This window comes from Cebus imitator, unplaced genomic scaffold (genome assembly GCF_001604975.1).
Source record: "Cebus imitator isolate Cc_AM_T3 unplaced genomic scaffold, Cebus_imitator-1.0 Scaffold449, whole genome shotgun sequence".
NCBI classification, from domain to species: domain Eukaryota; kingdom Metazoa; phylum Chordata; class Mammalia; order Primates; family Cebidae; genus Cebus; species Cebus imitator.
In genome coordinates, this window is record NW_016107764.1 from 2,781,410 (window position 1) to 2,804,309 (window position 22,900).

Consider the following 22,900-nt stretch of genomic DNA (forward strand, 5'->3'; position numbering starts at 1 on the left):
GGCGATCACGGCTCACTGCAGCCTAGGCTTCCAGGGCTCAAGCAGTCCTCCCGCCTCAGCCTCCCAAAGCGCGAGGACCCCAGGAGCGCGCCACGCGGGGCCACGAGGAGCTTCTGGAGGAGCCTTTGGGGTCTCGCTCCGGCTCCTGCACCCGTTTCTGCTCATGACAAGTTCCTAATAAACACTTGTCACGTGGATGAAGGAGACCAGGGTGCTCAGCCCCGGGGCCCAGACTCCCGCTGCCAGGCGCTGCCTGAGCCGAGACCCCCACCCGCGCCTGCCCGGCCCGGCCGCCCTTTCTCTGTGGTCCTCTGCCTGCAGGGGCAGCCTCCACCGCGCCACCGCGCAGCCTGGGAACGTCAGGAAAAGGAGCGTCGGGGCCTCGGTGGCGGCGTGGGAAACGCCGGGCGGGGCGGGGCGTTGTCACGGCAACAGAGAGACGCGACGGGCCCCGCCCCACCGCCAGTTCCCACGACAGCTTTGAAGAGCGGGCGACGCAGGCGGTGCCCCGGCCGCTGACCGACGCTACCTGGGCCGGCGCGCTTCGTCCCCGCCCACCCGGCAGGCCCCGCCCCCACGCCCGTCCCCGCCCTGCGCTCCGCGGCTGTCGCGAGGTTTCGACTCGCGTGGCGCCGCAGGGGCCGACGGGATCGGCGGCCGCGCTGAGGAGGCCAAGATGGCGGCAGCGGCGGCTTCGCTTCGCGGGGCGGTGCTGGGCCCGCGGGGCGCGGGGCTCCCGGGCGCGTGTGCCCGGGGTCTGCTGTGCAGCGCGCGGCCCGGGCAGCTCCCGCTGCGGACACCTCAGGTGAGCGCTGGGCCGGGTCCCGGCCTCCGCGCGGCCCCGCAGCCCCTTGAAGGTCACGGCGGGGAGGCTGCGGGCGCGGGCTGGGGCAGCGCGGAAGCGGTCCCGGCCCCCCGGCGCCTCCGGCCCGGCTGGGTCCCCGCTGCCTGCCGACCCTGAGCGTGTGGGATCAGGGCCGGGTGCCCGCCTCTCCGAACGGCACGGGGCCTGGTCCCGAGCGTGGGGGTCGGCGGACCGGCTCTCCGCCGGGGCGGGGCGGGGGCTTTCCCGGATGGCGCGCCCAGGACGGCTCTTGCGGCTGCCTGTCCAAACTGGGCCCGCGTCCTGAAGTGACCCCAGCCTGACCTCGGCCACCTGCTTGTGACCTTGGCATGCCCCAGCACTCTTGGTCACTTCGGTCTGATCCTCGGCTCAGGATCCAGGAACACCTCCTCCTGAGAGCGAATCACGGTCTGGGAGTCAGCAGCGGAGAGGGATGGGGTGGGTAGCGGGCCAGGGTGTGCGTCTGGCGCCCTGCAGGAGGCGGCCAGTGCTGGGTGGAGAGGTGGGCGCTGAGAGTCAGATCCCCAGGTAGGGTGGGTGGTGTCCTGGCAGGCGCTGAAGCGGAGATCTTGCAGGCAGTGTCCTTGTCGTCGAAGTCTGGCCCTTCCCGAGGCCGGAAGGTGATGCTGTCAGCGCTGGGCATGCTGGCGGCAGGGGGTGCGGGGCTGACCCTGGCTCTGCATTCGGCCGTGAGTGCCACTGACCTGGAGCTGCACGCCCCCAGCTATCCGTGGTCTCACCGTGGCCTCCTCTCTTCCTTGGACCACACCAGGTGTGCGGCTGGCTGGCTGGCAGGGGGAGGTTCTGGGTGGAGCTGGGGAGGTGGAATCTAAAGCGTTCCTAACCCTTTCCTCTCTTCAGCGTCCGGAGGGGTTTCCAGGTATATAAGCAGGTGTGCTCCTCCTGCCACAGCATGGACTACGTGGCTTACCGCCACCTGGTGGGCGTGTGCTACACGGAGGCTGAAGCTAAGGCGCTGGCTGAGGAGGTGTGAGGTCTGGGGATGCCTGGGACCCAGGGCTCAGGGCTCCCACTGTGGTGAGATGGCAAGGTTGTGATGAGGCTCTCGGTGGCAGGTGGAGGTTCAAGATGGCCCCAATGAAAATGGGGAGATGTTTATGCGACCGGGAAAGCTGGCTGACTATTTTCCAAAACCATACCCCAACCCTGAGGCTGCTCGAGCTGCCAACAACGGAGCATTGCCCCCTGACCTCAGCTACATCGTGCGAGCTAGGTACACGAGTTGCCCACGGGGTAGCACCGGAGAGGTGGGGGGAGGCTTGACTTGTGCTTGGGGCTAAGGAGCCATGGATCTGGTCCCAGGCATGGTGGTGAGGACTACATCTTCTCCCTGCTCACGGGCTACTGTGAGCCACCCACTGGGGTGTCACTGCGGGAAGGTCTCTACTTCAACCCCTACTTTCCTGGCCAGGCCATCGCCATGGCCCCTCCCATCTACACGGATGTCCTGGAGTTTGATGACGGTAAGAGGCCCCCATTCTGGGAGTGGGCATGTTGAATACTTCACTACCCCCAGGGATGCTTCCCTGTGTTCCCGGGTCCCTGAGGTCCTGCCCCCTTCTTGTAGGGTGTCTTCTGTGCATGTCTCAGGAAGGGCTCCTTCAGTTTTACGTATGTCCAGTCAGGGGATACTGTCCCTTTGATGCCTTGAGTAGAGGCCACTGTTTGCTCCACAGAGAGGCTGTACTGAGAATTACATTAGGTTGGGCATGAGACTGAGAATAGCCCTCACTACTTGTCCTTGGCCCAGGCACCCCAGCTACCATGTCCCAGGTAGCCAAGGACGTGTGCACCTTCCTGCGCTGGGCATCTGAGCCAGAGCACGACCAACGAAAACTCATGGGGCTCAAGGTAAAAACTGTTGGGAGAAGGCCATGGTGGGTATCAGAGGGGCTGGGAGCTGGACAGAGCTCCCTCCCACTCCCTTCTCTGAGTCTTCCTTATTCTCAGATGTTGATGATAATGAGTCTGCTGGTGCCCCTGATCTACGCCATGAAGCGGCATAAGTGGTCAGTCCTGAAGAGTCGGAAGCTGGCATATCGGCCGCCCAAGTGACCCTGTCCAGCGTCTGCTTGCCTTCCTGCCAGAACAGGCCCTCAAGCCCAAGAGCCATCCCAGGCCTGTTCAGGCCTCAGCTGGCCCACTTGACCCAGCCCCTCTTCATCTGGAAAAAGAGGGAAGGGGACAGGAGACCAGGCTCTAGCTCTGGACCCGCCTTCAGTCTCTATCATGGGAATAAATTAAGTTTCTCAATGTCCATATTTGAATTATTATGTGGAAGCAGTGCAGGTTTGCAAGGGACTCTAATACCAAGACCCGTGCCTTCACAGGGCTCCCAGGATGTCCCATGCAGTGTGGCCAGCAGTGCCTTGCACTAAGTGGTAGCTAGGAGTCCAGACAGTATTGGGTATTAGACAGAAGGCAGAGAACTGGATTTTAGAGGAAGTGGCAACATTTGGTGGGGTGGAGTGTGTCTGAAAGAGCTGAAAAGGGCCTAGCCAGACTGGATGTGGCCCAGGGACCTGTTGGAATGAACAGCCAAGTGTTAGGGTGTTGAGCCACTTGGTGTTGAACCCCCTTCTGATGGCAACAGGGAACCTTGGCAGCATTTCAGCAAGGCCTTGTCTAGAGCGGGGGCTGTTGCTGGGCTGGGCTGAGAGGAAGGGGATGGCTCCCAGCCAGGTAAAGGAATCGGGTAGAGACGGGCAGGATGTGTATTGTGGAGTGGCCCCTCCTAGCAGTCCATAGGGCAGCTGGGTGGTGGGTCCAGGCCAGAAGCTGACAGTGGCTGGGTTCCCACAGGAGCATGCTGCTGAGTGAAGGTGGCAGTGGATGCTATCTAGAAGGATCAAGAGACGTGACCCAGCAGTGCCCTGCTGCAGTATGGTGTAGAACTCAGCTCCTGAGCTTTCCTTGTCCCTAGGAAGGGAAGGAAAACACCCATTGCTTTCTTTCTTTTTTTTTTTTTTTTTTTTTTTTAAGATCATGTAATGGCACCATCTCAGCTCACTGTAACCCCCACCTCCCGGGTTCAAACCATTCTCCTGCCTCAGCCTTCTGAGTAGCTGAGATTACAAGCACATGCCACCATGCCCAGCTCATTTTTGTATTTTTAGTAGAGATGGGGTTTCCCTATGTTGGTCAGGATGGTCTCAAAACTCCTGACCTCGTAATCTGCCCACCTCGGCCTCTCAAAGTGCTGGGATTACAGGTGTGAGCCACCGTGCCCAGCCAACACCCACTGCTGGTGTCCTAGCTCCAAGAGCTGAGGGAGGGGTGGCCAGAGTCCAGAGAAGACAAGAGCTGAACGGGAGAAAGGTGGTGGCAGTAGAGCTGCAGGCAGGAGAGGTGCAGGCCTGGGTGACCAGGGGGAACAGCAGGAGACAAAGTCAGCAGTGGGGGCTGTAGCTCAGTGTGTGGCACACCCCAGCAGCCTCAGCCCTACGGTGAGCAGCTGGGTGGGGGCCCTGTAGGCCTCTGGGGTCTGGGAAGAGATCCCCATGCCATGCTTTCCTGACCACTAAAGCTCAGGGTCTTGGTCCACTTCATTACCACCTGGTCTGGCAGGGGGAGCCCCACCTGCTGATGAGGGCCTATCTCCCTGTAGCTCTGGCTAGGCTGGGGGAGGTCTGCAGAGATAATGAAGGGACACTTGTTGGCTCTTAAGGATCTTTAATGGTTCTGGTTTGTGGTCCTTCCCCCTAACCCTGGTGGCTCATCCCAGCAAGCGCTCAGTAGAGGGCCCCTGAGTTCAGCGGGGGCCTGGAGATGTCGACCTGTGAGGGAAGGGCCACTCGTCCCTTATAACCTGTTGGGGAGGAAGTGGGTCATTCCCGTGGATTCTGCCCTACCCACCCACCGCCCCTGCGTGTGCCACCTCTGGTACCTCTGGTGGCTGTTAGGTGGAAGCTGTGGCAAGGGGATCCCAAGTGCAGGGCCTCTGGGTGCTACACATCTCACAGCCAGGGCGGCTCGGGGCGTTAATGAAGGTGCAGGAGGGACAGGACCAACCAGGCTGGGGGAGGAAAGACAGCTGTTAGTTCCCTGCTCTTTCCAGTGGCCATAGCTGTCCTTGCCCTCCGCGCCCAGTCCCGTGCCCACCTGGAGAGGACTGGGCAGGCTGGAAGTGGCTGGCTGGGGGCCTGGGGGCAAGCCCAATGACGCAGGAAACAAGCCTCCACGTTCCCCATCTGTCTTCTGGGGGTGATGAGGGCTGGGTCCTGTGGCTGAGGGGGTGGAGCTCAGGACTATTGGGCTGCACCCCACCTCCCGCACCCCACCCACATCAAGGACTGACCTGGGGCTTCTCGAGGAGCTGTCAGCAAGTAGAGGAAAGCAGGGTCCCCATCCTGCCGAACCCCATAGGAGGCAAGACTGCGCTCAGGCACACAAAGGCACCGCCCAATGACCCAGCGTTGCATGGCCGGCGGGAAACCAAGCTCTGAGAACACCTGCAGCCAGAGCATCAGGGCAGGTGGTGTCACCTAGGCTCCCCTGCCCCTGGCAGGCCCCCTGGACCCTGTGCCCACCTGCTCCTGGAGAGCTGCAATGGTGCAGTGGGGGTGGACCTGCAGTGTGATGTGGGCAGAGGATGCGGCGGATGCAGCAGAGGCAGCATCTTCAAGTGTGACCTGCAGCCTGGGCCAGAATGTGAGTTGAGGGACGGATGGAGAACCTGGGAGGGTCATGAGGGCAAGGTGAGGAAGAAGCCCCAGGCCTCACCTGATGGGGCCAGGTGGGAAGCAGGCCTCCTGAAGCTGAACGCTGAGGGCCTCGCGATGCTGGGCCAGCACGGCTGCTGCTTGGGCTGCCCCCTTCTCGTCCCCACTTGCAATGGCGTGGGCCAGGCGTCCTGCAAGCTCTTCTGCAGGGCAAGGAAAGGACAGCTATCCCCACTGGGCACTGTCTGCTATCCCCAACTCCCTAACCCACCCACCTGTACCTCTCTCCATCAAGTTTCCAGGGCTCCTAGGAAGATCTGCCTCAGGTTGAGGGGTCTTGAGTGTAGGGGCTTCCGGGGGACTGGGCAGGGAGACAGGGCATGCCTCTGGGCCGAGGGTTGGTGGTGAGCTGCTGCTGCTGCCTAGAGGTAAGATATGGGTGGGCTGTGCTGTGGCCTCTGTCCAGGTCTCTGGGCCCTTGGGTTTTCAGAACCTTTGCCTTTCCCCCAACCTCAGTCCATGCCAGGGCCCTGCCTCAGGCCACGCTTCAGGCCATTCCTTCTCCTAGCCTTGGTTCTGGCAAGCCCCTCAGAGGTCCTGCCAGACTCCTGTTTGTGCTGGAGCTGCACTTGGTTTATCTTTAGGAATTAGAGTCCTTCCAAACCCTTTTGCTGCCTGGCCAGGCCACCTCTCTTGGCCCTTTCTGCCAGCCAGGGATGCCTCATAGCAGAACCAAAGCAGGACCTCAGTGGCCCTGCAGTGAGGGTGGTCTCTTGTTGCCCTTGGGGACCTCCCCTCTCCTGGCTCCCTGACCCACACTTGGGCTGCCAGCATTCCAGACAAGCCACTGCCCTGGGCATCTTCAGAGCTGGGCATGCTGCCGTCTCTCCTTAACCCCCATGTGAGGTCCAGCCCACTGCAATGGGCTAACACAGCTCCTGTGATGACCTCAGGCCCACTGTATTCAAACTGTCTCCCCACTAGGACAAGCAAGGCACACAGCACTGTTCCTGGCCCTGGCCCCGATCCCCACTGAACCTTAAGGATCATTTGCACATGCTCACCTCAGGCTTTTTGTGTTTGCTGCTTTCTTGGTCACATGGTTCATGCCATGACCTTCAAATTTCACTCCAGTGTCACCTCAATGAAGCCTTCCCTGCCACTGTTTTTTTGTTTGAGATGAAGTTTCACTCTTGTTGCCCAAGCTGGAGTACAATGGTGCAATCTCAGCTCACCACAACCTCTGCCTCCCGGGTTCAAGTGATTCTTTTACCTCAGCCAGAGTAGCTGGGATTACAGGCATGCACCACCATGCTCAGCTAATTTTGTATTTTTAGTAGAGACGGGGTTTCTCCATGTTGGTCAGGCTGGTCTCAAACTCCTGACCTCGGGTGATCTGCCCGCCTTGGCCTCCCAAAATGCTGGGATTACAGGTGTAAGCCACCACGCCCAGCCCCTGCCACTGTTTTAAACACTAATCCTCCCAGCACCAGCATTCCCATTCCCACACCATCTAACAGACTTAAAAAAAAAAAAAAAAAAACCAGTTTTCCAGAGAATGAAAAGGGTAGGAACATTTTCCAACCCATTTTATGATGTGGGTATACACTTGACTTTAAAAAAAAAAAAAAAAAAAACTCATTTTATTTATTTATTGGAGATAAGATCTCACTCTGTCACCATGGCTGGAGCACAGTGGCGTGATCACAGCTCACTGCAGCCTTGAATCCCTGGGCTCAAGCCAGCCTCCCACCTCAGCCTCCCAAATAGCTGGGATTACAGGCAGACAACACTACAATAAGCTAATTTTTAAGCTTTTCTGTATGTTGCCCACCCCATCCTTATTTTATATGTCTGTCTCCTCCCTCTAAGAATGCCAGCTCCAAGAGAATGGAGATTGCAGGTTATGTTCATTGTTCATGCCAAAGGACCAGCTGCTGAATACATATGCTTAGTGAGTGAATGACTAAAGAGAGCCTAACTCCTTTTTTTTTTTTTTGAGATGGAATCTTACTCAGCCACCCAGTAGCTGGGATTACAGGCACCCACCATCATGTCCAGCTATTTTTTGTATTTTAGTAGAGACGGGGTTTCACCATGTTGGCCAGGCTGGTCCTTGAACTCCTGACCTCAGGTGATCTGCCCGCCTCAGCCTCCCAAAGTGCTGGGATTACAGGCATGAGCCACGGCGCGTGGCTGCCTATCTCCTTACATCACTGTCTGGCTGTCTTCCTACCCCTCTGGCAGCTCTGCTTCTCTCCTCTGTGGGCTGCCCACTATCTGGGAGCCCCAAACTACCTAGTCCTTCGTCTTTCTCAGTCTCAACTATTGACTCTTCCATTTAAGCAGCCATATGAGCCAGGGGCAGTGGCTTACGCTCATGACCTCAGCCACTTAGGCTGAAGCAGGAGGGTGGCCTGAGCCCACGAGCTCAAGGCTGCAGTGAGTAAGGATCACACTGCTGCACTCCAGCCTGGGTGATAGAGGGACACCTTGTCTGCAAAAAACCTCCCAAGCAGCCATTAAACTCAGCTAATTCCATCTTCTAAGCATCTCTGGAAACACCCTTCTCCCCAGCTCTCTCTGCACTAACCCTTGCCACTGCAGAACTGTCAGTCTTAAGCAGCAGGTATCTGAGTCTGTCACCCTCCCACTCCTGTCACCCTCCTGCTGCTCTTGGGATGATGTTTTCTCACCAGGTCCTGACCCTGCCTGCTCTGCCTCTTCATGCTTGCCTCTCATGCTTCCTGAGAGATGAGGAAGGGCAGGCTGAGATTGCATGGCTTCTCGGTGGAGGCTGCAACTTGTGCTGGCTGGGGCATGGGATGGTGTAGGAGACCGACTCCAGGAGCCCCTCCAAACTACTCCAAGCTACACCAGGCTCCACCTTCTCCCTCTGGGAGCCTTCCCAGACATCCAGCTGTGGAGAAGGTGGATCCAACTTCCCCAACCAGGACCGGGGGACCAAGGCTACTCCAAATGAGTATCCACTACAGGGCACTGACCATTGTGTCCTTCCACGGTGGCACCTCGGACCAGGACTGCCCACCGCTGAGCTTCTTGAGGGTTGAGGAAGTGCAGGCTGAGGGTTCCAGGCCCTCCTGGTGGAGGCTGCAGCTCGTGCTGGCTGGGGCCTCGAATGGTGTAGGAGACTGACTCCAGAGGCCACTCCAAACTGACCTGAGGAGGGGGAGAGTCCAGGCTCAGAACTTCCCCTGGCCCTATAGCGCATGATGAGCGAAGGAACACAAGGTAACATTTACAGGCCATTTACACGGTCTTAAGTCCTGTTCACTTATCATCAAATCCTAATAGTCCTGTAAAGTAGGTCCCAGCATTGCCCCCATTTCACGGACGAAAAAACAGAAGCAAAGAAACATAACTGCTTAAGGGCACCCAGGTGGCAGGCGGAGGGGCCTGGCCTCGGGGTCCGGGCCCCACCCGGGCCAAGAGGACTTGACCGTGCAACTCTGTCCCCACTCACCGCCCCGGGTCCCGCGCCCAGCAGCTCCAGCCGGAAGCGCCCAGGCCGCTCAGGGTCCGCGCTCAGCTGCAGCCTCCGCAGCTGTGTCTCGGCGTCTGGCCCGGCGCCCAGCGGCCTCACCGCGGCGTGCACAGCCAAGAGCACCGTGGCCGAGCCCGGGTCAGAGGCCGCCGCCGCCCCGCCTGCCGGGGGCGCCATCTCCGGTCCGGCCGGGTCTCGACCCTCCGAGCGCGCTTCCGTGGGATCCGGCCGTTGAGCGCCTCCGCCGGCCGGAAACGCGAGCCGCGAGCCTGGGGTTCCGGGCGCGCCCAGAGCGTCGGGCCAGGGACGGAGCTGAGTACTGGACCCTGGCCGAGTCGGCCCTGCTGGCTTTGCCCAGACATGGACACGGCCCGAGGGTTTCCGGACACGGGCTGGGCGAGGCCGGCGGTGTGCACGAGCCTGGGGCAGGGCGGCGGAGGCGCTCACATTTAACCTTTGGGGTCGAAGGGTCAGGAGCTGAAGCACCGGCCACAACTGAAGGCGGGCGCGGCCTCTGCGCCCCAGGGGCTCGGCGGGCGGAGCTGCAGCCGGCGAGCGACTACCCCAGCGCCTGGCTGCAGCTGGACGCCGCTCCCGGGCCCCACAGTGGGCGCCACCGTCACGCCCACACGTAGCACTAGGTTGGCCCGCACCGCTCTAGGTACGCTACGGGGCGACCCCCTCGGGGGCGGAGCGAGAGAGACCGCGGCCAATGAGCGCCGAGGGTAGGCGGGTTAGTACGGCGAGAGGCGTGACAGACAGGCTCCAGAACCAGTAGACATAGAAGACAGAACTAAGTGGCGGGTAAGGCCGCCAATGACTATTTGAGTTCTTGATCCAGGAGACGGGAGCGGGCCATTCAGAGGCGCGGGGCCGGGCCTGGCGGACGCTTGTTGTTGTCCGGCCGGGGGAGGCGGAGGTCGCTGGCTCGCTCGCTCGCTCGCTGACTTGCCAGGGTGCTCTGTGTCGGTCGGCGGCAGGTCGGTCGCGAGAGCGGGCTCTGTGCAGGGGGGCGAGGCTATGTCGCGGTGGCAGCCCGGATGGGCCGTCAGGGCCGGGAGTAACGGGACGTCGCCGCGGAGCTTCTTCCCCCGGATACAGTGCGGCCCGAGCGGAGGCCGCGGCGCCGCCCTCCGATCCTGAGAAGCCCACGCTGCGCGGAGCCCGCCCCTGCCTGCGCACCGGCACCGACGCAGAGCTACCTAGCCAAGCCAGGCCCGGCCTGGCGCGGCCCGATCCGACCCAGCCAGGCAGGTGGGTGTCCGCCCTGCTCCCCGCTCTGTCTCGGGCCGCCGGAACTACAGCCCCCAGCAGGCCTCGCGCGGCGCGCTGCCTCCTGGGACTTGTAGTTCCACCTGGCTCGGCGGGTGCCCGGCCCGGCCGACTCTGCAGCACCCCAGCGGGGCCGAGGGACCGCCCTCCTAGGCGCCCGGAGAAACTAGGCGCTCTTTCAGAGTAGCGTGGAGGAGCCTGTAGCTTTCCTCTCCCCTGACCAGAAAACAGCCAGAACAACAGAAGAGCGCCTGCCCAGGTGACCGCAGGGCCTGGAGTCCCAGGTGTCCTGGTTCCTAACCGGGATACAACCTCTTACCCCGGCCTAGGAGCCCAGCCAGCCTGAGGGAGACTGCAGGGTCGTGTCCCGTTGCGGACTCAAAAGTTACCCCCATGGTGGCTGGAGCTCTTCTTTCGGGGTGGGGATGGGGAAGGTTGAGCAACAAGCTAAGCTAGCAGCCCCAGGGCGAGCAGGGTCCCCGGTGGCCCCAGCCTCACCCCAGAACTCGCGCGCCCTGTAGGGGGTGTGGCTGACCTGGAGCCCAGACTTGCCACCCTCAGGTAAAACAGAATCTCATCACCTCTCCGGGCCGGGCAGTGGGGGGGGCTCCTCATGTGCAGCCTAAACAGGGGCCCGAGTCAGCTTGTTCCCAGTGGCTCCACTTAGTGGGTAGGAGGGCTGAAGGCAGGTCCCCAAGGGCCAAATACCCATGGTCTGGCCTCTCACTCCCCAGGCAGCACTAGCCCCCCTGGAGCACGGAGCTCCCTCCCAAGGACATGAAGCTGTTGGAGAACTCGAGCTTTGAAGCCATCAACTCACAGCTGACTGTGGAGACCGGAGATGCCCACATTATCGGCAGGTGAAGCAGGCTGGGGGGACTGGCATCTCGGTGGGTCACACGGCCCTGCCCTTGAATGGAACCTGGGGGAAGAGTGCTTCATGGTCCCCCTGCATCCCATAGGATTGAGAGCTACTCATGTAAGATGGCAGGAGATGACAAACACATGTTCAAGCAGTTCTGCCAGGAGGGCCAGCCCCACGTGCTGGAGGCACTCTCTCCACCCCAGACCTCAGGCCTCAGTCCCAGCAGGTGAGCCACGGTGGGGCCCACCTGGGGCTGGGGGTTGGGGGTTAGGGGAAGGTGATGGGCCCAGCTGATGCTCCTTCCTCTGCAGACTCAGCAAAAGCCAAGGCGGAGAAGACGAGGGCCCCCTCAGTGACAAGTGCAGCCGCAAGACCCTCTTCTACCTGATTGCCACACTCAATGAGTCCTTCAGGCCCGACTATGACTTCAGCACAGCCCGCAGCCATGAATTCAGCCGGGAGCCCAGCCTTAGCTGGGTGAGGGTCAGGTGGAGGGAAGGGACCCACAGCCAGCCCCCTGTCCTTCTCCACTTTCAGTAGTCCCTGGGCTCCTGTCAGCCTGACTGTGGCCTGCCCTAGGTGGTGAATGCAGTCAACTGCAGTCTGTTCTCAGCTGTGCGGGAGGACTTCAAGGCCCTGAAACCACAGCTGTGGAACGCGGTGGACGAGGAGATCTGCCTGGCTGAATGTGACATCTACAGGTGGGCTGGCATCCCTGCAGGTGGGCCCCCAGGTATGTGTGGCACTTGGGGCCTCACACCACCTGTTGTCCTGTACTCCCCAGCTATAACCCAGACCTGGACTCAGACCCCTTCGGGGAGGATGGCAGCCTCTGGTCCTTCAACTACTTCTTCTACAACAAGCGGCTCAAGCGAATTGTCTTCTTTAGCTGCCGCTCCATCAGGTGGGCACCATCCACCTCTTCCCCCAGCTCCCTGTTGGGCCCATACAACTTCCCCAGCTGTGCCATCTCCACTCGGCTTTGTTCTCCCTGAACATCCTCCCTGGGGCCAGCAGCAGGCCTGGGTAGGGGGTCCTAAAACTGGTTTCCCTGTCTCCCCTCAGTGGCTCCACCTACACGTCCTCAGAGGCAGGCAATGAGCTGGACATGGAGCTGGGGGAGGAGGAGGTGGAGGACGAAAGCAGAAGTGGAGGCAGTGGGGGTGGGGCCGAGGAGACGAGCACCATGGAGGAGGACAGGTGTGTGATGGGGGCTATGACACGGGTCCCTGGAGCCTCCAGTGGGTACAACAGGGTGGGGCCTTCTCTGCTTGGTCTAAGTGGTGGCACCTGAAGGCCCACTGTGTGCCAACCTCCACCCAGGGTCCCAGTGATCTGTATGTGATGAGGAGGAGCAGAGGCCCCAGCTTCTTCCAGCTTCAACCAGTGCCTGGACCTGTCTGCCTGAGAGGCCCCTGGGGCCTCCCCAGCTGCTGGCCAGACCCTGGCACTGCCACAGTCCTGGCACTGCCCAAGGCCACACCTGCCTAGCCCTTTGGCTCCAGCCTGTGGATGCCCACTCACCCCCCAGGCTCCCGCTGCCCATGCTGTGGCCAGACTCTGCAGCAGGGGACCTGGTGGGAAGAGCAACTGCCCTGCCCAAATGAACTGCCACAAGCAGGGACAGCTGGACCACAGAGTTTATTTTTGTATTTCTTCTGGGCCTACACACTCCAGCCCAAAGGGCCTGTGGCCAGAGGCCCCGCAAGCAGGCCCCAGCGGTCACCGGCTCTGGTCTTGGGCCGGCCCCTGGTGCCCACCTGTACCCCCCACCTTGCCCATTTGGCCACGTGCACTGAGTGTCACTTTGCTGCAGCTCGTTCCTTTACAATAAAAGTTTCTGTGACTTAGCGTGGGCCTGGTGCGATGTGGGGGCGGGGCCTGCGATGTGGGTGTGGCCGTCTGCATCTGGTATCCTAGCAACGGGGGCCACGGGCCGCGACCGCTAAGTCCTGGAAGCTGTTGGGCTCTGGGACCGCAGTCGCTGAAATGGAGGCAGAGGTGTGGGAGGCAAGCAACTTCTCAGAAGGCTACAACCTAGCTCTGGATTCAGACCTGTATGATGCAGATGGCTATGATGTCCCAGACCCCGGGCTGCTCACGGAAAATAATGGTGAGGGGGCCTGGCCTCGCCCCACAGGCATCCCGCTAGGAAGTGGGGCTCAGTCGGCTTGGGTTCCATCCCCTGGATCGAAAGTCCCCTGGGCAGTGCCCAGCAGGGCTGAGCCCCTGGAAGAGAGCTCCCTATAACCGTCAGGAAATGGGACCTGAGGCTGCAGATGGCGGAACTTCCAACTCCCACCCGCAGAGTGGACTTTCACGGAGCCGCCGCAGGTCCTGCCGTTTCTGACCAGCAGCCGGCGGTGGCCAAGCCTGACCCCACGCCCCCGTGCCCGCCAGCTGTGGCTGCTCTTGCGCAGCAGCCTCCACGAAGTTGTGGAAAAGGTGCGGTGCACCCCTGGTGTGCCTCCAGGCCTCTCTCTGGATCTGGCCCTTCCCCTGGGGGTCCCCTAGGCCAGAGCAGTCCCAACCTGTGATTGCGGGTCCGCCCACCCCGGCCCACAGGAGAAGAGAGCCGAGCTGTGCGTGGCGCGTCTGACGCACGGGCTGGAGCCACTGCGCCGCCTGGACGTGGCGGCCGGGCTGCGCTCGGTGGCGCAGGACCCTGCAGGCGGACGCTTCGTAGTGCTGGACGGCGCGGGCCGCCTGCACCTGCACAAGGAAGACGGCTGGGCACAGGAGATGCTGCCGGCGCCCGTCGGGCTCACGGGGCTGGTGACCGTGCTGGGCCCGTTGGGCTCGGTGGGCCGTTTTGTAGGTTGGGGCCCCGCAGGGCTGGCCATTCTGAGACCCAACTTCAGCCTGCTGTGGCTGAGCGAGCAGGGGGTGGGCAGGGCGCCGGGTCGGGCACCCTCCTGCTGTCTGCCAGTGCCTGACCTCAGGCTGCTGCTTGTGGCGGAGACCGACGGCAGCCTGGCGCTCTGGCAGTTCTGCTCAGGTGGTCGCCGCTTGGTGCTGCGAGGGGCACCACTGCATCCGCCCCTGAGCCCAACGGCCAGGCTCATGCGTCTGGCTGTGGGGCCGACTCCTCCCCACAACGTTCTGCGCTGCTTCGCGGCCTACGGCTCGGCTGTGCTCACTTTCGATCTCCATGCCTGGGCTCTTGTAGATGTGCGCCGGGATTTGCACAAAACGTGAGTGGGGTCCCCCTAGGGAGGGTCAGGCACGTAGGGGCCCACACCCCTCACGCACAAGGCGGTGTTAAGTCCGTTGGGCTTCTTCCATTCCCCTTCTATAGCACCATCTCGGACCTGGCTTACTGCGAGGAGGTATTGGCAATGGTGACAGCTTCCCGGGACAGCACCGTGAAGGTGTGGGAGGCTGACTGGCAGATCCGGATGGTGTTCGTGGGCCACACAGGTGCTCCGAGTTCTCTACACCCCGAGCCTCGGCCCTTTGCCTCCAGCAGCTCTAGGCTGCCCAGCATCTCTGCAGCTCTGGCCAGGCCTCGCTGCGCTGACTGTGACACTGGCTGAAGGCTCCCCTGCCTTCAGTCACCTGAGTGACCTGCACCCCTCCCGCAGGCCCGGTGACGGCTGTGGCCGTGCTCCCGAACACGACCCTGGTGTTGTCGGCCTCGCAGGACGGAACGCTGCGCACCTGGGACCTGCAGGCGGCGGCGCAGGTGGGCGAGGTAGCGCTGGGCTACTGGGGCCAGGACAAGCTGTCTGGGCGCGTGAGCCGTCTGCTGGCCCCAGTGCGCCCTGGCTGGCCAGTGCTGTCTCTGTGCGCCAGCAGCGTGCAGCTGTGGCACATGCGCGAGCTCTACTCGCCGTTAGCGCAACTGCCCGCCAAGGTGCTCCACTTGCAGGTGGCGCCCGCGCTGCCAGTGCCCGCGCAGCCATCCCTGCCTACGCGCCTGGTGTGCGCGTGCACCGACGGCTCGGTCTACCTCCTGTCGGCTGCCACCGGGCGCATAGTGAGCGCACTGCTGCTGGAGCCAGAGGACTGTGCGGCCGCTGTGGCCTATTGCCTGCCGTGCGAGGCGCTGTGGCTGCTGACCAAGGCCGGGCACCTGGTCCGCGCCAATGCGGCGCGCTGCCCCATGTCTGTGCTCCACCGCTTGTGCCCGCCTCCGCCCCCTGCGCCGCAGCCTTGCTGTCTGCACCTGTACAGCCACCTCAGGGACCTCGGAGGCGCCTTCTCCTCCTGGGAGGTTGTGCGCCAGCACCTGGGGGAGTTGCGCCGCAGCGCTGTGGCCGCCGCCTGGAAGAATAAGAACCGGTGGGTGCGGGAGCCAGCAAGGGCCTGGCGGGCGGAAGGAGCACGGGGCCCGCGCCAACAAGCTCTTCCCACCCGCAGGTACCTGCCCGTGGTGGGGCACACGGACGGCACACTGTCGGTGCTGGAGTGGCTCTCATCGAAGACTGTCTTCCAAACGGAGGCGCACAGCCCGGGCCCGGTCGCCGCCATCGCATCCACCTGGAACAGCATCGTGTCTTCGGGTGAGTAGCTCCCCTGCCCTGCGGCCAGCCCGCCACGGGGCTCCTCCCCTCCGCGAAGGCCCAGCCAAGCTCCGCCCCTGCAGGTGGGGACCTGACAGTAAAGATGTGGCGCGTATTTCCCTACGCGGAGGAGAGCCTGAGCCTGCTGCGCACCTTCTCCTGCTGCTACCCAGCCGTGGCGCTCTGTGCGCTGGGCAGACGCGTCACCGTGGGCTTCGAGGACCCAGACAGCGCTACCTACGGCCTGGTACAGTTCGGCCTGGGAGACAGCCCGCGATTAGACCACCGGCCCCAGGATGACCCCACAGACCACATCACCGGTGAGGGGGCAGCGCGGGTGAAGCGCAGCCACCGCACGGCTCCGATTCCTGACGCTGAGCCCTGCCCCCAGGCCTGTGCTGCTGCCCGACGCTCAAGCTGTACGCCTGCTCCAGCCTGGACTGCACCGTTCGCATCTGGACCGCTGAGAACCGCCTCCTGCGGTGGGCTGGGGCCTGGGGAGGGCTGGGCTCTCCTACCTCTGCCCCTCACCAGAGCCCAGTGGCTAGATGGGGTGGAAAAAGGCCTTGTCCCTACTGAGCCTCAGTTGCCCACTCTGGGAAGCAGAGGCTGGACTTTGGCCCCTGGGTGCCCCTCCAGGCTCCTGCAGCTGAATGGTGCCCCTCAGGCCCTGGCTTTCTGCAGCAACAGTGGAGACCTGGTGCTGGCACTGGGCTCCCGCCTCTGCCTGGTGTCCCATAGGCTCTACCTGCCTACATCCTACCTGGTTAAGGTGTGTGGTGAGGACAGAGTGGGCAAGGTTGCCCCCCTTTGCCCACCTTGGGAGGCAGACTCCGGTTTCCCCAGCCAGGGATATAGGTTCCTTCTCTTATTCAGAAGATGTGCCGGAAGGCCCCAGACGTAGTGGACGACCCTCCCCTGCCACTAACGAGCCAGGAGTCACTGACCTCCACCCAGCTGCAGAGGCTCACCAACCTCCATGGGGCAGCCAGTCTCAGGTCCTATGCAGGCCTGCTCAGCCCTCCCGGAGGCCCCCCTTTCCCACCCTGGGTGGGAGCCTGGCTGTGTGGGCCCCTGGGGAGTTGATGCAAGCCCACGTGAGCCCTGGCACCCCCATTTGGGGTTGGTCCTTGTCCCAGGCTTTGCCCCAACCCACTGGCATGCCGTCCAGCACCCCACCTATGCCCGTCCCTGTCTGCAGTGAGGCCTTGTCTCTCATCCATCGTCGGAGGGCAACATATCAGCACCCGGTGCTGAAGGAGGTGGGGTGGATCCTCCTTCGCCCACCCTGCCCAGGTTCAGGCCCCAGCCCTCAGGCCTGGGGCGGGCCTGGGATCCCCGTGGTTGCCTGGGAAGCACATGGCAAGGCTCAAGGAGGAGGAGGCTGACCCCCGAACCCTGCCTCAGGACTTGGATGCCCTAGTGGCCCGGGACCAAGACCTTCAGCAGTTGAGACGGGGGCTAGTGGTCCCAGCAGCCCGGCCCCCACCCTCCTGGCAGCAGCGCCAGGAAGCCTTTGACAATTACCTACGTCTGATCTACGGCTCTGGCCTGCTGGTGGGTGTGGGGCCTCCCCTAGCCCAGCCCTGACCCCGGCCTCTCCTCTCCACCCACCTCTCCCACCCAGTCTCTGACACCGTCCATCTGCTCCCACCCCCTTCCCAGGGCATGCAGTCCACAAGGGAGTCCCAGCGGTGGAGCACCGGGACCCTCACAGTGGAGAGAGAGACCTGGGATGTGTGTGCCCTACCTCAAGCTGCCCCCTGTCTTGGGCAGGCTGAGGTCAGCACTGCAGTCCAAACAGTGCCAACAGCCCTGTCCCCACAGGACCTGGGGGCCCTGTGCCAGCACTTCTCCCGGCCTCCCCAAGTCACAGTGCCTATCCCACCCACCCACCAGAGGGTGCACAGCAAGGCATCCCAGGTGAGACTTCCCACCCTCTCGTATGCCTGCTGGGCTCCCATGGCCCCTCTGCCGCCCTGTGACTCCTCCTGTGCCCCAGCTTCTGGCCCACTCCTCACTCAGCCACTACCTGGGCCTCAGTCTGGAGCTGCAGCTGCAGGTGGAGCAGCTCCAAGGGAGGACAACCATGGCCCTGGACCTGCCATCCTCCCACCTGCAGTGCAGGGAGAGGGACCCAGGCAGGTGGGGTACCACCTACTGAGGCACAGAGCTGCAGGGGCACTGGGCTATGCTGTTCTGAGCCCCTGTTCCATCCCCAGATCCCACTGTTGCCAAAGAGACGTCCCCAGGAACCTCTCTCTCACCTCAGGGGCTTCTTTCCTGCCACCGTGCAGCCCCACAAGGTGAGACCCCACCCAGCTCCTGGAGAGCCACTCCTCTCTGGGGTCACTCTTGTGCCTGCCCTCTCCCCTTTGCTGCAAACCTTTGTGTCCAAATCTGACCCAAGGGCAATGCCCACCTACAGTCAGAGGGCCAGGCTGCAGCCTCCCTCACCCCTCACCCTTCACCCTCTGTCTACCCCTGTTCTGGTACAGCTATGTTTGTGGCCACAGGCTCCTTGCTGCTCTGGGAGCTGACATCAGGCAAACCCAGGCCCCCCGGCCAGTTATGCCTGCACACCCCTTTCCCAGAGGTGCTGGGAGGGCAGGTCCCCTAGGGACTTTTCCTGGAAGATCAGAGTTCCTGCCCTTTAGGGGAGCAAAGTCATGGGAACCTGGCCCTTCAGAATCCACTGTCTTTCCGCCCTCACCTACAGCAGGTGCCCAGGCAGGCCTCAGCCCCTCCCCCAGCATATGCCTGGTAGCATCACCTTCCCAGGTGCGTTATTGACTCTTTGGACCTGGGCACCACCATCACACTCTCTGTTGCCCTCTCTCCAAGCTGCTTCCTTCCTCCCTGGCCCCCGTGCTGCTTTTAGACTTTGTTGTCCCAGGGCTGGCGCCAAGTCCTGTGAGGAGATTGTGGGGTGTCGGGACCCCTAGAGGCCAGCACTTCCCCAGGTTTCCCTTCTTGTTTGTCACAGCTGATGCTCACTGAGGACCCCGCCCCTAGTATCTCAGGGTTCTCCTGCCATCTGTTCTCCAGGGGCTGCCAGCTCTTGGAGGCCTGGCAGACAGAGCTGGACTGGTGGCTGAGGGGCTCTGAGAGGTGATATGGTGACCAGGGGTGGTGTCCAGACTGGGGGAATCCAGGTTCTCAGCATTCCCTGGTGTGCTCACCTCTAGTACTGCCCGAGGCCCATCTGCTTCCCTGGCTGCGTGCCCAACTCTGCGGTGCTGCAGCAGCTGTGGCTGCCCGAGGAGGTCAGCAGCCCCGGAGCCCTGACCCAGCTCGCCTCCCAGAGAAGGCTCAAGGCAAGGGGTAGGGCTGGGGGCTTTGCCGGCAGGGGAGGGCTCTGCTGTCCTTGCAGCCCATCAGACACCACCTTTTGCCCCTCTGCAGTCAGGGGCAAGCCAGGATGACTTGTGGCTGTGGCGCCCCAGGCCGTCCCAAGCCCAGTGGCAGAGGAAGCTGCTCCAGTGGCTGGAGGATAAGGAGGAAGAGGAGGAGGAGGAGGAGGAGGAGGAGGAGGAGGAGGAGGGGGAGGAGGAGCTGGACTGGGGCTTGGATTCCCTGAGCCTGCACTCCAACCAACGGCTGAATTCCTGGGAACTGGAGGATCAGGTAGAGGCTCGGACAGGGGCCCCAGGCCACCATGGGAGCTGGGCTTACACTGAGACCCGGAGAAGTGGAGCCTGCAGCTGCTGCCACTCCCCTAGAGCGCTGTGGACTGGACCCAGGAGCCCCGGCGGCGCACCTGTGAGGCTGCCAGAACCCACCTTCATCCCTGGCACCATCATGGGCATTTGCTCTTCGATGAGCGTTATGGGCATCTGCCCAAATTTCTGCATTTCTTCATCTACCAGACCTGGTTCAAAAAGTTATTCCCCATCTTCAGCCTGCAGGTTCGAGGGAACTGGGGGTGCCTGAGAAGCGTGGGTTAGGGTGAGGGACAGGGGAGAAGGGAGGGGCTGGCTTGAGTGTGACATGGGAGCAGGGCCTCAGCATGCTGCCCTGCAGGTGTATCCGGAGGCGGGCACCGTGGAGGGCCTGGCCTCGATGTTGGTGGCCCTGCTGGAGAAGACCACGTGGGCGGACCGTGTGCACATCCTGCAGGTGCTGCTGAGACTGCTGCCCGACATGAGCAGCCATCTCCACGACCGGCTGCAGGGCCTGCTCATACACTTGCTCAACCTGGACCGGCCCCCCAGCCTCCAGGTGTGCCCCTCTAGCTGCCCCAGTCTCCCTCCCCGCCCACTCGCCCTCACCAACCACGTCCCCTGCCGGCCTCAGGACCAGACGCAGAAGAAGTTCGTGGTGCTGGCGCTGCAGCTGCTCCTGGCCTGCTCCCTGGAGTCCCGGGACGTGGTGCTGGAGCTCATGTCCTACTTCCTCTGCTCCCCAGCGCACTGCCGGTGAGTCACGCCCCTGCCTGGACCTCCCCATGCTGGGAAGGCCTCGGGACCATCCACATGCACCTGTCCCAGGCCAGAGCTCAAGAAGCTGCTGCGTGGGCTGGGCCTTCAGGACCCGGAAGGCTTCCTGTTCAAGGAGATGATGACCTGGGCCCAGGACCCCAGCCTGGACTCCAAGGCCGCCCTGCGCACTCGCTGCTCCCAGAAACTGGAGGACATGACCCAGAAGCTTCAGGTTGGGTCAGCAGGGCCCGGGTGGGCCTTGGGAAGCCTGTTGCCTTCTCTGGCTTTCTGCAAGTCCGTCCTGGGGGCGGAGCCAGCTGAGGCCATGGGCTCCTCGCCTTGCCCAGTCCTGGGCCTCCAGCCTCCCTGCCCTAAGCATGTCTGGGGATTTCCCTGTGCAGGTGGAAGTCAACAGAGGGTGTCTGGCTTGAGCCAGGGATGGCTTTGGGACCTCCTTGTTGAGGGAGGGGCAGCCCCTGCCTTGGGCTGAGGGCCGGGTAGAAGGGAGTTTCTGTGGCCATGCAGGTGCTCAAAGAGCCAGGGTGCTTGGCCGTGGGTAACCTCCCAGACAGATGGAAAGCTCACAGCCACTGTCTGCAGCCAAGTTGCTGGTGGTGCTGCCCAAGGTCTCCAAGACCTCAGTGCTTTCCTCTCCTCCCAAGGAGACCCCATCGCAGGCTTCAGTGGTCTCTGGGGCACCCAAGCATGCTTCTGTGACACCCTTGGGCACCTCCTGGTCACCCTCAAGCATCTCCAGGAGGCTCTCAGAGGTCTCAGAGGTGCCCTTGGTGGTGGCTTCACCTGTGGAGCTGCACTCGGTAACCCCAGAGCTCCAGGCCACTCGGACGCTGGCATTGGTGCACAGCCGGGGGACCCGCCGCATGCTCTCGGAGATGCTGCAGAGCTTCTCCCTGAAGCCCAAGGCACGCGTGTGCCCTGCGGGGCCTGCTGAGCTGCCCGGAGAGCCGCTGCCACTGGAGGAGACGGACTGGTCACACTCGCAGCTGCTGGACTTGGGCGCCATCGATGCACTCAACTTCTTCTGCGAGCAACTGCGGGTGCAGCCGTGGAGCACCGTCTGGGAAGAGACAGCACACTCGTACCTGCCAGGGCTGGACTTGGTGGCGGCAGTGCCCGATGCGGTGGTGCCGGTGCCGGTGCCGGACGCGGTGGTGCCGGTGCCGGTGCCCGACACGGTGGTGCCACCACCCCAGGAGCACTGGTGCGTGGGGCCTGCACCAGCGGGGCCTGCGTGGGGCAGCCAAGCGGGGCTGGGACAGCTGAACCCGCCTCTTGCCCCCCAGGTACCGCCCGATCCTCCGGCTGCAGGAGGCTAAGGAGCAGAGGTCTGCGAGGTCCACGATAGGACTGAGGGGTGAGTGGGGACGTTGGGGAGATTGGGCCCCCACCCTGCCCCAGCCCCTCAGCCTCACAAGCCTCTGCCCACCCCCAGGCCCGATGCCATCCCGGCTCTGTGCCCGCCGCACCCTGGACGGCCCCATCCGGATGATAAAGCTGCCACTGCCCCGTGTGGAGCTGCAGCCCTTCCCCCCTGACTGGCCCACGCCTGCCCGCCCACTGCCCCCGAGGCTCCTGCAGCCTGCCCTGCAGCGATACTTTCTGCCGGAAAACGCAGACCCTGACACCTACAGCTGACCGGGCTGGTGGCCTCAGCCCGCCTGGCTCTGGGGCCTGCCATTGGTATTTGGCCATGACCTGCGTCTGGAATAAAGCCCAGAGCCTTCCACGTGATGCTGCCTCCTTTGGAGGGCCCTGGGGCACGCAGGGAGGGTGGGCATGTAGCCTGAGCCCACAGGGGCAGTGGAAGGCGGGAGCTGCAGGCCTGGTGGAGGTGGTCAGCCTGGGCACCAGCATTTCCAGAGGGGTGGCTGGCCTAGGGCAGAAGAGACCCATAGCAGGGCGCCATCCGCTAGGCACTGAGCAAACGTTTTCTGCTCAAGTACTAGGTGTTGAGATGCGGGCTGACCTTAGAGAGTGTGTCCTGAGCTAGCCCACAGCCTGGTGTGGAGGGGAGGCCGGGAAGGCCTGGGCGGCCACAGGAGGAGCCTTCCAGGTCGATACAGGTGAGACCAGGAGTTTGCAGACCTTGCTTTTTTGTTACTTTTATTCTGGAAAACAGAAGAATTGACCAAGGCACCAGGAGTTTTTGTCTGAGCAGGAATGAAGAGGATCCTCTGACCCTTTTAGCCTAAAAGTCCCTGGGGGACTGGCTTGGTCCCCGAGGGCTCAGCCTCTTTGCCAGGCTCCTCTGCACCATGTGGCTGGCAGGGCATAAAACCTGAGAACAGAGCTGTTGCGGCGGCTCTGGGGAAAACCCCCGGCATTTACACCTGTCTTTTGTGTTGTCTGAGCAATGATTTCTCTCCTGTATTTCTAGCCTCTGACTTTACCGGTTTCTTCTCAACGGCTCTGGTGGTTAGAATCGCTCTTCCATGCCTTCCCTGTCACCCCAACCTGTGCAGTGGCCCTTATGGGGCCAGTAAGTGGTGGCTGTTTCCCAGGCCAGTGCTTGAAACAGCGGTGCCACCATCCCAAGAGCACTGGTGTGTGGGGCCGTGGAGGATGGCCGAGTTGCTGGGCCAGACCTCCCTCTTCACCTCCAGGCACTACCCCATCCTCCCACTGCAGGAGGCCGAGGTTCACAGGTTTGCGATGAGACTGAGGGCTGACTCTGTCACTGGAGGGCTTGACACTTTTTTTTTTTTTTTGAGACGGAGTTTCGCTCTTGTTACCCAGGCTGGAGTGCAATGGCGCGATCTCGGCTCACCGCAACCTCCGCCTCCTG

The 22,900-nt window shown here is 62.5% G+C and overlaps 4 protein-coding genes across 13 annotated transcripts; 3 read left to right on the plus strand and 1 right to left on the minus strand.

Annotated features, from left to right (window-relative positions):
• The first annotated feature begins 213 nt into the window (after nt 1-213).
• LOC108291317 (cytochrome c1, heme protein, mitochondrial) lies at nt 214-3,121 on the plus strand. Its single transcript, XM_017511625.2, has 7 exons — nt 214-805; nt 1,420-1,616; nt 1,706-1,832; nt 1,921-2,078; nt 2,168-2,328; nt 2,616-2,716; nt 2,816-3,121. Exons 1-7 carry the CDS (start codon nt 677-679, stop codon nt 2,918-2,920), a joined length of 978 nt encoding a protein of 325 aa, XP_017367114.1. The 5' UTR covers nt 214-676; the 3' UTR covers nt 2,921-3,121.
• Nucleotides 3,122-4,520: 1,399 nt separating this feature from the next.
• On the minus strand, nt 4,521-9,670 carry SHARPIN (SHANK associated RH domain interactor). The gene is made up of 9 exons (XM_017511631.1): nt 9,011-9,670; nt 8,532-8,706; nt 5,808-5,948; nt 5,588-5,729; nt 5,395-5,503; nt 5,163-5,316; nt 4,967-5,091; nt 4,752-4,880; nt 4,521-4,673 (listed from the first exon to the last, which is right to left on the minus strand). The coding sequence occupies exons 1-8, from the start codon at nt 9,206-9,208 to the stop codon at nt 4,764-4,766; spliced, it is 1,161 nt and encodes a 386-aa protein (XP_017367120.1). The 5' UTR covers nt 9,209-9,670; the 3' UTR covers nt 4,521-4,673; nt 4,752-4,763.
• A 62-nt stretch (nt 9,671-9,732) lies between these two features.
• Nucleotides 9,733-13,019, plus strand: MAF1 (MAF1 homolog, negative regulator of RNA polymerase III). 3 transcript variants are annotated; one of them, XM_017511632.2, is made up of 8 exons: nt 9,733-10,285; nt 11,038-11,163; nt 11,266-11,394; nt 11,480-11,645; nt 11,748-11,869; nt 11,953-12,072; nt 12,234-12,368; nt 12,492-13,019. In XM_017511632.2, the coding sequence occupies exons 2-8, from the start codon at nt 11,081-11,083 to the stop codon at nt 12,511-12,513; spliced, it is 777 nt and encodes a 258-aa protein (XP_017367121.1). In that variant the 5' UTR covers nt 9,733-10,285; nt 11,038-11,080; the 3' UTR covers nt 12,514-13,019. The 3 variants fall into 3 exon arrangements, with proteins under 3 accessions (XP_017367121.1, XP_037588419.1, XP_017367122.1); XM_017511633.2 differs by lacking the exon at nt 9,733-10,285 and adding an exon at nt 10,381-10,562; XM_037732491.1 differs by lacking the exon at nt 12,234-12,368.
• A 121-nt stretch (nt 13,020-13,140) lies between these two features.
• Nucleotides 13,141-21,846, plus strand: WDR97 (WD repeat domain 97). Of its 8 annotated transcripts, XM_037732489.1 has the most exons (24): nt 13,141-13,281; nt 13,477-13,613; nt 13,734-14,362; nt 14,467-14,588; nt 14,753-15,452; nt 15,531-15,673; nt 15,757-15,993; nt 16,065-16,155; nt 16,313-16,445; nt 16,550-16,671; nt 16,875-16,935; nt 17,081-17,230; nt 17,339-17,596; nt 17,676-17,800; nt 17,895-17,979; nt 18,862-18,990; nt 19,079-19,300; nt 19,396-19,581; nt 19,697-19,894; nt 19,970-20,091; nt 20,164-20,326; nt 20,757-21,316; nt 21,399-21,469; nt 21,548-21,846. In XM_037732489.1, exons 1-24 carry the CDS (start codon nt 13,158-13,160, stop codon nt 21,748-21,750), a joined length of 4,971 nt encoding a protein of 1,656 aa, XP_037588417.1. In that variant the 5' UTR covers nt 13,141-13,157; the 3' UTR covers nt 21,751-21,846. The 8 variants fall into 8 exon arrangements, with proteins under 8 accessions (XP_037588417.1, XP_037588416.1, XP_037588413.1 ...); XM_037732488.1 differs by lacking the exon at nt 17,676-17,800 and having other exon boundaries at nt 17,896-17,979; nt 19,697-20,091; XM_037732485.1 differs by lacking the exon at nt 17,676-17,800 and having other exon boundaries at nt 15,757-16,445; nt 17,896-17,979.
• The last annotated feature ends 1,054 nt before the right edge of the window (nt 21,847-22,900 follow it).

What these genes read in the sequence shown, in the direction of transcription:
- LOC108291317 (XM_017511625.2), top strand. Translation starts at nt 677, where the DNA reads ATGGCGGCAGCGGCGGCTTCGCTTCGCGGGGCGGTGCTGGGCCCGCGG. An exon ending in TCCCGCTGCGGACACCTCAG is followed by an intron (nt 806 to 1,419) that starts GTGAGCGCTGGG and finishes GAGATCTTGCAG; the next exon opens with GCAGTGTCCTTGTCGTCGAA. An exon ending in AGCTACATCGTGCGAGCTAG is followed by an intron (nt 2,079 to 2,167) that starts GTACACGAGTTG and finishes ATCTGGTCCCAG; the next exon opens with GCATGGTGGTGAGGACTACA.
- SHARPIN (XM_017511631.1), bottom strand. Translation starts at nt 9,208, where the DNA reads ATGGCGCCCCCGGCAGGCGGGGCGGCGGCGGCCTCTGACCCGGGCTCG. An exon ending in TTGCAGCTCTCCAGGAGCAG is followed by an intron (nt 5,317 to 5,394) that starts GTGGGCACAGGG and finishes CTCTGGCTGCAG; the next exon opens with GTGTTCTCAGAGCTTGGTTT. An exon ending in AGCTCCTCGAGAAGCCCCAG is followed by an intron (nt 5,092 to 5,162) that starts GTCAGTCCTTGA and finishes CCACCCCCTCAG; the next exon opens with CCACAGGACCCAGCCCTCAT.
- WDR97 (XM_037732482.1), top strand. Translation starts at nt 13,158, where the DNA reads ATGGAGGCAGAGGTGTGGGAGGCAAGCAACTTCTCAGAAGGCTACAAC. An exon ending in TCCACGAAGTTGTGGAAAAG is followed by an intron (nt 13,614 to 13,733) that starts GTGCGGTGCACC and finishes CCCGGCCCACAG; the next exon opens with GAGAAGAGAGCCGAGCTGTG. An exon ending in GTCCACGATAGGACTGAGGG is followed by an intron (nt 21,470 to 21,547) that starts GTGAGTGGGGAC and finishes GCCCACCCCCAG; the next exon opens with GCCCGATGCCATCCCGGCTC.
- MAF1 (XM_017511632.2), top strand. Translation starts at nt 11,081, where the DNA reads ATGAAGCTGTTGGAGAACTCGAGCTTTGAAGCCATCAACTCACAGCTG. An exon ending in GGGAGCCCAGCCTTAGCTGG is followed by an intron (nt 11,646 to 11,747) that starts GTGAGGGTCAGG and finishes GGCCTGCCCTAG; the next exon opens with GTGGTGAATGCAGTCAACTG. An exon ending in TTTAGCTGCCGCTCCATCAG is followed by an intron (nt 12,073 to 12,233) that starts GTGGGCACCATC and finishes GTCTCCCCTCAG; the next exon opens with TGGCTCCACCTACACGTCCT.